The following is a 12036-nucleotide window of genomic DNA, read 5'->3' on the forward strand; positions in this document are numbered from 1 at the left end:
TTCTATTACGGGTTACTTTTGTAATGATATTAAATTTATTTGTATTGATATTAAAAAAATTAATAAGGGGTTACTTTTGTAATTTTATACCATTTACCCATCAATATTCTATCCTCAACCAAACATAGACTTCAAAAACTTTAATCAATTTGTCTGAAAATATTTTACCTAACCAAACAATTTTTTTAACTTTTATATCTAACTCACTTTCCCTGCATATCCCTGGTAATTACATTTTTCTGGTAAAAAAAAAGCTCACCTGTACCAAACGCTCCCTTGATATCTATCTTGACTCTATTTGATGGACAAAGTAGTATATTTATTATTTTATATCCCCACACTTTGTTTTTATGTCGGGGACATTGACCAAACTAACACCCTTTTAATAAAAATTTATCGGATTGCCATGCTAAGAAGATTTTTTATCAAAATGTCACGTCACAATCTTGCTGATCTGACAAGCGGGAATGAACTGGACACGTGGCAGCATCTGAATGGTCAACAATTCTAGCTAAGCAACCCAGCGCGAATGACAGAATGGTAACACGTGGTAAAAGTACAGGCATTCTCTGCAAAGGTACAGGATACCTATACTTTTGCCACGTGTCAGCATTTTGTCATTCGCGCTGGGCTGCTCAGCTAGAAGATTGACCATTCAGACGTTGTCACGTGTCAAGTTCATTTTCACTTGTCAGATCAGCGAGATTGTGATGTGGCATTTTGACCAAAAAAAAAATAAATTCTGCCATCACAATCCAATAAATTTTTGCCTAAAAGATGACAATATGATGATTGTCCCTTCATGTCGTGTATCTATATATTATTTGTGTGAAGTACCCATGCCGTGATTAAACTGTCACTGGATGAGACGCTAGCTGCAAGAAAATATGAACACGTCCAGACCAAGTCTTACTTCAAAAATCCCACCTAAAAAGACTAGCATGAGTCACAGACAGTAATAATTATTATTATTATCATTAAAAAACAAAAAACAAAAGAATACTCCATGATAAATATTCTGTCATAAAAATTCTTATATTTTTTTAAAACGCAACGTAAATGTCTGTAAATACGTACAGCTATCAAGACTTCAGCTTCTTGTGGGAGTGACTTCAGGCTCTAAGACATGCCCTCATTTTAAAAGAATACATAAATACCGTAAAATATTTTTTTTTATAAAATTGAATAGAATATAATATTATGTTAATTTATGTTGTTCTAAGAAAAACACGAAACTCTAAGTTGCGTTTTTTTCAAATCACATGATATATATATAATGATTAAAAAGTCACCTCGTTGCAATACTAAAAAAATATATGAGTAATTAAATACCTATGGTGCAAATATTTAATATCAGATTATTTTAATGAAAATGAAAGTATTTGGAGCGTATATTTCATTGAATAATGTTGCTTAATTTTGTTTATTAAATTACGTGCTAAAAGATACAGTATTTAAAATAATTTCTTTACTTAATTTATTTTTAAAAGATGATCTGAGAATAAAATTATTTTGTGATTTTGTGATGGATGATATTATCATATAAGAGTATTTTTTTTAAATATTTTCGTGTCTTATTCTAAAAACAGTAAAATTAAAACTAGTATAAATTATGAATAAACAATAAAAAAAAACGTATAAAATATGTTTGTATTTGGAAAGGAAAAAAAAATAGAGAATCCCACCACGTACATAAATTGCACGGTTGGTGGTGGTTGTGCCAATAATGAAGAAAGAGTAAAAAGAAAGAACAAAGAAATAAAAGAAAAACAGAGAAGCAGTGATGGAAGCCTTGAGGACTCGTTTCTTGACTTTGGTTCGTGTGGGACTCACTTTTTTGCATATAAGTATCTGCAACATCCCATGAATTGCGTATCACTCTCTCTGATTGCTTTAGACAAACAGTGATTGAATATTTCACCCTATACCCGCCATTATGTTCATTTTTCCAACGCTTCAGTCCATGATGCTCATGCCATTTTGGAGGCTTCTTGTAGTGTGCTTTTGTGCATTGTTAATGGCCTTTTCTTCTGATGTTGCTTCTGCTTCGGTCACATTACAAAGCATCGAAGCAAATGCTTTGTTGAAATGGAAAGCCAACCTTCACAACCAAAGCCAGGCTTTGCTATCTTCATGGACTGGCAATACTCCTTGCAATAATTGGCTTGGAATTGAGTGTGACGTGTCCATGTCCGTCTCCAACGTTAATCTTACAAATATTGGATTAAGAGGTATGCTTCAAAATCTCAACTTCTCTTTACTTGCAAACATCCTCACTATAGATATGAGTCTCAACTCCTTGAATGGAAGTATTCCTCCCCAAATTGTTGTGTTGTCCAAACTCTCCTATCTTGATCTCAGTCACAATCGTCTCACAGGGTCAATCCCACCTTTGATTGGTAACTTGGTTGATTTGGAGTTTGTTTACCTTCAAAACAATAAACTCTTTGGTCCAATTCCTTCCACTATTGGAAATTTGACAAAGGTCATTAATATATCTTTATACACAAATGAACTTACTGGGCCGATACCACCCTCAATTGGTAATTTAGCTAATTTGAAGATAGTTGACTTTTCTGAAAATAAACTCTCAGGACCAATACCTTCCACTATTGGAAATTTGACAAAGGTCACTGTGTTACATCTATTCTCAAATGAACTTACTAGGCCGATACCACCCTCAATTGGTAACTTGGCTAACTTGGAATCAGTTGAGCTTTCTGAAAATAAACTCTCTGAATCAATTCCTTCCACTATTGGAAATTTGGCAAAGGTCAATGATTTATATTTATCCACAAATGAACTCATTGGGCCGATACCACCCTCAATTGGTAACTTAGCCAACTTAGAATTAGTTGACTTTTCTGAAAACAAACTTTCTGGACCAATTCCTTCCACTATTGGAAATTTGACAAAGGTCAGTTTATTATCTTTATCCACAAATGAACTCATTGGGCCGATACCACCCTCAATTGGTAACTTGGCTAACTTGGAATCAGTTTACCTTTCTGAAAACAAACTTTCTGGACCAATTCCTTCCACTATTGGAAATTTGACAAAGGTCAGTTTATTATCTTTGTCCATAAATGAATTCATTGGGCCGATACCACCCTCAATTGGTAACTTGGCTAACTTGGAATCAGTTTACCTTTCTGAAAACAAATTTTTTGGACCAATTCCTTCCACTATTGGAAATTTGACAAAGGTTAGTTTATTATATTTATACACAAATGAACTTACTGGACCAATGCCACCCTCAATTGGTAATTTGGCTAATTTGGAGAGAGTTGACTTTTCTAAAAATAAACTCTCAGGACCAATACCTCCCACTATTGGAAATTTGGCAAAGGTCATTTTGTTACATTTATTCTCAAATGAACTTACTGGGCCGATACCACCCTCAATTGGTAACTTGGCTAACTTGGAATCAGTTGGGCTTTCTGAAAATAAACTCTCTGGATCAATTCCTTCCACTTTTGGAAATTTGACAAAGGTCATTCGTTTATCTTTAAGCGAAAATGAACTCAGCGGGAACATTCCAATAGAAATGAACAGGCTTACAAATTTTGAAGATTTGCAGTTATTTAATAATCATTTCATTGGCCATTTGCCTCAAAACATTTGTATTAGTGGAAAGTTGTCAAACTTTACTGCTTTCAATAACCATTTTATTGGCCTCGTTCCAAAGAGTTTGAAGAATTGCTCCAGCCTAATAAGAGTTCGACTTCAACAAAACCAACTTACTGGAAATATAACAGATGAATTTGGTGTATATCCAAATTTGGACTACATGGAATTGAGTGAAAATAACTTTTATGGTCACCTTTCACCAAATTGGGGAAAGTGCTATGGTCTCACAAGCCTCAGGATCTCCAACAATAAATTATCAGGTGTCATACCAAAAGAACTAGGTGAGGCAATCAACTTACATGTACTTGACTTATCTTCAAACCATCTCACAGGAAAAATTCCAAATGAGTTAGGTAAATTGACTTCATTGACCAAACTCTTGATAAGCAACAATCATCTTTCAGAAAATGTTCCCGTGCAAATAACATTATTGCCCAAACTTGAGACCTTGGATCTTGGAGGGAATAATTTCAGTGGCCTCATCACAGAACAACTTGGGAGGCTGCCTATGTTGTTGAACTTAAATTTAAGCCAAAATAATTTTAAAGGAAATATTCCCGTTGAGTTTGGCATATTCAAAGTTCTTCGCAGTCTCGATCTTAGTGGGAATTTTTTGGGCGGAACAATACCACCAATGCTTGGACAGCTGAATACTTAGAAATGTTGAATCTCTCACATAATAGTCTTTCAGGTAGCATTCCCTCTAGCTTTGATGGTATGTTAAGCTTGACATATGTTGATATATCATACAACCAATTAGAGGGTCCACTTCCAAACATTACAGCCTTTCAGCATGCTACAATTGAAGCTTTGAGAAATAATAAATGCTTGTGTGGTAATGTCTCTGGCTTGGAGCCTTGCCCTTCATCAAATTGCAGATCTCATCATCATAAGACTAACAAAGTCATATTGGTGGTTCTACCCTTTACTTTGGGCATTCTACTGGTACTCTTTGTTATCAGAGTCTCGTATCATCTCTGTCGATCTTCACACACAAAAGAAAACCAGGCTGCAGAATCTCAAGCTCAAAATTATTTTGCAATATGGAGTTTTGATGGAAAAATGGTGTATGAGAACATTATTGAAGCCACAGAAGAGTTTGACAACAAACATCTCATTGGGGTTGGAGGGCATGGATGTGTTTACAAAGTAGAATTGCCTACGAGTCAAGTTGTTGCTGTGAAGAAACTTCATTCAGTACCAAATGAAGAAATCTCCAGTCTAAAAGCTTTCACAAGTGAGATCCAAGCTTTGACAGAAATTCGACATCATAACATTGTGAAGTTATATGGGTTTTGTTCTCATTCGCGATACTCATTTCTGGTTTATGAGTTCTTGGAGAAAGGTAGTGTGGAGATGATTTTGAAAAATGATGAACAAGCAACTAAGTTTGATTGGAATAGGAGAGTGAATGTTGTTAAAGGCATAGCTAATGCTTTATCCTATATGCACTGTGATTGCCGGCCTCCAATTGTTCATCGAGATATATCAAGCAAGAATATTCTTTTGGATTTGGAATATGTGGCTCATGTCTCTGACTTCGGAACAGCTAAGCTCCTCAATCCTAATTCATCCAACTAGACTTCATTTGCAGGCACCTTTGGATATGTTGCTCCAGGTTCATTCCCTTTCTTTAAACTTATTAAGGATATAATGATTTTGTAGTTTGTCTTTGCTAGTCATTTGTCAACATAACTAGTTAATTATTATCTAAACATTTCATGTTTACTTTTTGGTTCATATTTTGTACTTGATATCTTTTTAATTCGGTACAGAACTTGCGTACACAATGAAAGTAAATGAGAAATGTGATGTGCATAGTTTTGGAGTATTAGCATTGGAAATACTCTTTGGAAAGCACCCTAGTGATGTCATGTCTTCTTCATGGATTGTTGTGGCCTCAACACTAGATAATATGTCATTGATGGATAAGTTGGACCAACGTCTCCCTCATCCTGTATATCCTATTGTGAAGGATGTATTATCAATTGCAAGGATAGCAATTGGTTGCTTGAATGAAAGCCCACGCTCTCGCCCTACCATGGAGCAGGTTGTTAAGGAGCTTGTATTGTCGAAGTAATCTTCACATTAAATATGAGGAATCATAACCATACAAAAGTAAAAATAAATATAAAAGCCACCGTTAGATATGAATAATAATGAGTCAAGAATATGTCAAAAAAATCTCAGTACGATCAGATGGTAGATGAAGGAGATATCAAAGAATAATCAAAGATTGCTCTTTCTTATATTAAATTAGTGTATTTTCTAAAATGGTTATCTCCCTCTTTTCTTTACTCGTGACTAATTTCCATACTCTCTTATCATCAAAATGCTATTTACACACATTCAAAGTTCCTCAAGACTAATTTTTTTACAAGGGGCTAAAGTGGGGACCATAGTCCTAGAATTGGTCAAATTTAGGGTTAAGGGTTTAGGATTTATGCTATTAACGCACGTTCAAAAGGCTGCTGAACATCTTGAATTGGGAACCCTAGCTTTCTTTATTGGGCTGGACTTGACTTTTAACTAAGTGGTTAAAGCCCAACTACAAAGACCAATGCCCTTTTTGGTGGCATCGGAAGCATTTGTCACTTTTCATTTAATTTGTACAGTGATGACGACGAGGGTGGTTGGAACAGGAATCTTTCAGACATTTTTCTCTGCTTCTCATTATTGAACAATTTTTACACACACCTTAAATATCAACAAAGTCTTATCTTTCCTATGACTAGCTGACATAGGCACTACTGTCACTACACGCACTCAATGTCTGCCATAAAGGATGCGGCGACATATTTAATGATTTTTTCACATACGCATGATGCGGCAACCAATTTATGCCCTTGTCCCTTTTAAATTTGATTTATATATTATTTTTGAATTTTGTGAGGGAATATATTCCCTCGCAATTTGCGAGGAAATTTGAGAGGGAATATATTTCCTCGCAATTTGCGAGAGAATCTGTGAGGGAAATTGTGAAATTTCAGTTGCAATTTTCAGATCCTAAATTTTGCGAGGGAACTTCCATCGCCAATTTTTTCCCTCGTTGTTCCGTCACAGACTTATGATTCTTGCGAGGGATTCAATTTCCCTTGCAAATTGCAACCGAACTGCAAGGGATTTTGCGACGGCAATGTAGTAACGAAAATCTTGCCTATTTTCCCTCGCAATTGTTTTTCCCCTGCAAATTCCGTCACAGTTTGCAAGGAAATATTTCCCTCACAAATTTCCCTTGCTATTCGCGATTTTTCCAGTAGTATGACTTTAGCAAGTTAGCTGTGACATCTTGACTCTATTTGGTGAACCATATTTTATATCCACACACTTATTTCTTGGTAGATTATATTTTCACAATTAGCTTTCATATATCTATCATTTTTTTTCATCCTCATCAATACCAAGGGTTTTATTTTTCTCATGTTGCATGAGACATTCATGCAACACACAAAAAAGTAGATGAGACCCACTAAAAGAGAGAGAAAAAGAAAAAAAATGGGTCCCATTCACTTTTTTGTGTGTTGCATGAGACAATTTGTCTCATGCAACATGAGAAAAATAAAACCCTAATACCAATGCCTAGAGTAAACTGCTATACGACATCAAAACGCCTACACTACAAAGACTTGGAAGTGAGTCAATGTAAATATTAAGTGAAAAATATTTGTCCTTTAAATTACACAACTTGTGTCATTTTACTCTTATAATTAAAGAGGTGAGATCCATATCTTTTTTTTTGTCCTCTCTCTCCTATGACATATCTCTTTCTCTCACTTAAAATGACACAATTTTACATCCTTTAAGATGACATACACTTTTCCCTAATAATAATAATAATATAACATTAGCAACAACGGTTCATTAATAATATATATAGGGTTTAGCGGATGACTGCACCTAAGGACTGGTGCAGTCATATAAAATTACGTTGTTTTATAGTGTGAAAGCATTAAAACGTTTGGAATTTTGATGAAATCGTTTTGATTAAAAAAAATCATAAAATCATTAAAACGCAGATTTAAATCAAAATCTTAACTATCATGGTCCTTACTATGCAATGGGCCCCATGAGAGATGGTTGGTTTAACTTTGAAATATCTACTTGCAGAATAGAGTATAACAATTACTATTCTTAAACATGTGTAAATTGAAATTGTCTCATGTTTAATTATGATATTATATTTTACGTATTAAAAAAATATGATCTTATGATAATTTATGTGAGTGTAAATAAGAGTGAAATTCAAGTTTTTCATATCATAGTATAAATAATGATTAAAGGATCACATGATTTCAATACTAAGCGAAATATAACTTAAATTAAATACTTAAAGATGCAAAATGTTCCTTCGAAATAAAAGGAAAAATTAATTTACTCAATAATTAATTATAATAAAAATTTATTTTATGAGAATGAAAATATTTGAAATGTATATTGAACTAATAATGTTACTTAACATGTATTTACTAAAAGATGATTTAAGTATAAAATTTATTTTTAATTTTATAAAGAATGATATTATCATTTAAAATTATTAAATGACGTATACTAAAAAATATAATTTATAATTTATAATTAATATGAATATTAATAGAAAATAATGTAGAAAATATACAAAAATAGGTTTGACTTTGAATTACTTAAGGAGATTAAGAAAAATAAAAAATATAACTATAAGAGAATGTAAACATGAAATAATATGAGTACCACCAATCCTAATATTTTATGGAAAAAGAAAAAGAAAAAGATTTGCAGAGCTGTTAGGATAAGATCATTCTTCAACAAGAGCCCACATACATATATATAAATTGCACCCTTGTTTTGAACCTTTGCATACGCAGCGTAACATATATCGAAATACATCTAACAACACCTGAGGAGGAGTAAGTTTGTTGACTTTGGTTTATGTGTGAGTGACTTTTTTTGCATAAGTTTGGAATTAGCCCGTCGTGTTGGGTACGCAACGCTCAAATCTTGATTTTCGTTATGAGTGGATGACTTTAGCTGATTAGCTTTGCTATCTATCTTGACTCTATTTGATGGACAAAGTAGTATATATATTTTATGTCGTGTATCTATATATTATTTGTGTGAAGTACCCATGCCGTGATTAAACTGTCACTGGATGAGACGCTAGCTGCAACAAAATATGAACACGTCCAGACCAAGTCTTACTTCAAAAATCCCACCTAAAAAGACTTGCCCCATGGTGCAAATATTTAATATCAGATTATTTTAATGAAAATGAAAGTATTTGGAGCGTATATTTCATTGAATAATGTTGCTTAATTTTTTTTTATTAAATTGTGTGCTAAAAGATACAGTATTTAAAATAATTTCTTTACTTGGTTTATTTTTAAAAGATGATCTGAGAATAAAATTATTTTCTGATTTTGTGATGGATGATATTATCATATAAGAGTATTTTTTAAAATATTTTCGTGTCTTATTCGAAAAACAGTAAAATTAAAACTAGTATAAATTATGAATAAACAATAAAAAAAAAAAACGTATAAAATATGTTTGTATTTGGAAAGAAAGAACAAAAATAGAGAATCCCACCACGTACATAAATTTTACGGTTGGTGGTTGTACCAATAATGAAGAATGAGTAAAAAGAAAGAACAAAGAAATAAAAGAACAACAGAGAAGCAGTGATGGAAGCCTTGACTTGAGGACTCGTTTCTTGACTTTGGTTCGTGTGGGACTCACTTTTTTGCATATAAGTATCTGCAACATCCCATGAATTGCGTATCACTCTCTGATTGCTTTAGACAAATAGTGATTGAATATTTCACCCTATACCTGCCATTATGTTTATTTTTCCAACGCTTCAGTCCATGATGCTCATACCATTTTGGAGGCTTCTTGTAATGTGCTTTTGTGCATTGTTAATGGCCTTTTCTTCTGATGTTGCTTCTGCTTCGGTCACATTACAAAGCATCGAAGCAAATGCTTTGTTGAAATGGAAAGCCAACCTTCACAACCAAAGCCAGGCTCTACTATCTTCATGGACCAGCAATAGTCCTTGTAATAATTGGCTTGGAATTGAGTGTGACGTGTCCATGTCTGTGTCCAACATTAATCTTACAAATATTGGATTAAGAGGTACGCTTCAAAGTCTCAATTTCTCTTTACTTCCAAACATCCTCACTATAGATATGAGTCTCAACTCCTTGAATGGAAGTATTCCTCCCCAGATTGTTGTGTTGTCCAAACTCTCCTATCTTGATCTCAGTGACAATCATCTCACAGGGCCAATCCCAGCTTCGATTGGTAACTTGGTTGATTTGGAGTTTGTTTACCTTGAACACAATAAACTCTTTGGCCCAATACCTCCCACTATTGGAAATTTGACAAAGGTCAATTTATTATTTTTGAACAAAAATGAACTCACTGGGTCAATACCACCCTCAATTGGTAATTTGGGTAATTTGGAGACAGTTCAATTTTCTAAAAATAAACTCTCAGGACCAATACCTCCCACTATTGGAAATTTGTCAAAGGTCAAATCATTATATTTGCACTCAAATGAACTCAGCGGGAACATTCCAATAGAAATGAACAGGCTTACAAATTTGGAAATGTTGCAGTTATTTAATAATCATTTCATTGGCCATTTGCCTCAGAACATTTGCATTAGTGGAAAGTTGTCAAAGTTTAGTGCTTCTAATAACAATTTTGCTGGCCCCGTTCCAAAGAGTTTGAAGAATTGCTCCAGCCTAATAAGAGTTCGGCTTCAACAAAACCAACTGACTGGAAATATAACAGATGAATTTGGTGTATATCCAAATTTGGACTACATGGAATTGAGTGAAAATAACTTTTATGGTCACCTTTCACCAAACTGGGGAAAGTGCTATAGTCTCACAAGCCTTAAGATCTCCAACAATAAATTATCAGGTGTCATACCACAAGAACTAGGCGAGGCAATCAACTTACATGTACTTGACTTATCTTCAAACCATCTCATAGGAAAACTTCCAAATGAGTTAGGTAAATTGACTTCATTGATCAAACTCTTGATAAGCAACAATCATCTTTCAGAAAATGTTCCCGTGCAAATAACATCATTGCCCAAACTTGAGACCTTGGATCTTGGAGGGAATAATTTCAGTGGCTTCATCACAGGACAACTTGGGAGGCTGCCTATGTTGTTGAACTTAAATTTAAGCCAAAATAATTTTATGGGAAATATTCCTGTTGAGTTTGGCATATTCAAAGTTCTTCGTAGTCTCGATCTTAGTGGGAATTTTTTGGGTGGAACAATACCAGCAATGCTTGGACAGTTGAAATACTTAGAAATATTGAATCTCTCACATAATAGTCTTTCAGGTACCATTCCCTCTAGCTTTGATGGTATGTTAAGCTTGACATATATTGGTATATCGTACAACCAATTAGAGGGTCCACTTCCAAACATTCCAGCCTTTCATTACGCTACAATTGAAGCTTTGAGAAATAATAAATGCTTGTGTGGTAATGTCTCTGGTTTGGAGCCTTGCCCTTCATCAAATTGCATATCTCATCATCATAAGACTAACAAAGTCATATTGGTGGTTCTACCCTTTACTTTGGGCATTCTACTGGTACTCTTTGTTATCAGAGTCTCGTATCATCTCTGCCGATCTTCACACACAAAAGAAAACCAGGCTGCAGAATCTCAAACTCAAAATTATTTTACAATATGGAGTTTTGATGGAAAAAAGGTGTATGAGAACATTATTGAAGCCACAGAAGAGTTTGACAACAAACATCTCATTGGGGTTGGAGGGCATGGATGTGTTTACAAAGCAGAATTGCCGACGGGTCAAGTTGTTGCTGTGAAGAAACTCCATTCAGCACCAAATGAAGAAATCTCTAATCTAAAAGCTTTCACAAGTGAGATCCAAGCTTTGACAGAAATTCGACATCGTAACATTGTCAAGTTATATGGGTTTTGTTCTCATTCGCGATACTCATTTCTGGTTTATGAGTTCTTGGAGAAAGGTAGTGTGGAGATGATTTTGAAAAATAATGAACAAGCAACTAAGTTTGATTGGAATAGGAGGGTGAATGTGGTTAAAGGCGTAGCTAATGCTTTATGCTATATGCACTGTGATTGCCGGCCTCCAATTGTTCATCGAGATATATCAAGCAAGAATATTCTTTTGGATTTGGAATATGTGGCTCATGTCTCTGACTTTGGAACAGCTAAACTTCTCAATCCTAATTCAACCAATTGGACTTCATTTGCTGGCACATTTGGATATGTTGCTCCAGGTTCATTCCCTTTCTTTAAACTTATAAAGGATATAATGATTTTGTAGTTTGTCTTTGCTAGTCATTTGTCAACATAACTAGTTAATTATTATCTGCACATATCATGTTTACTTTTTTGTTCCTATTTTGTACATGATAACTCTT

General features: G+C 34.1%; 1 protein-coding gene across 1 annotated transcript; it reads left to right on the plus strand.

Annotated features, from left to right (window-relative positions):
- Window positions 1-1936: 1936 nt before the first annotated feature.
- LOC133314129 (probable leucine-rich repeat receptor-like protein kinase At1g35710) lies at window positions 1937-11919 on the plus strand. Its single transcript, XM_061515575.1, is given in 7 exon segments — window positions 1937-3435; window positions 3514-4277; window positions 4280-5248; window positions 5406-5697; window positions 10028-11148; window positions 11362-11872; window positions 11874-11919. Coding segments are annotated over 7 exon segments (5202 nt in total).
- The last annotated feature ends 117 nt before the right edge of the window (window positions 11920-12036 follow it).

This window comes from Gastrolobium bilobum, unplaced genomic scaffold (genome assembly GCF_033153095.1).
Source record: "Gastrolobium bilobum isolate Gb01-03AN ecotype WA unplaced genomic scaffold, APGP_CSIRO_Gbil_v1 utg3818, whole genome shotgun sequence".
Classification (NCBI taxonomy): Eukaryota; Viridiplantae; Streptophyta; class Magnoliopsida; order Fabales; family Fabaceae; genus Gastrolobium; species Gastrolobium bilobum.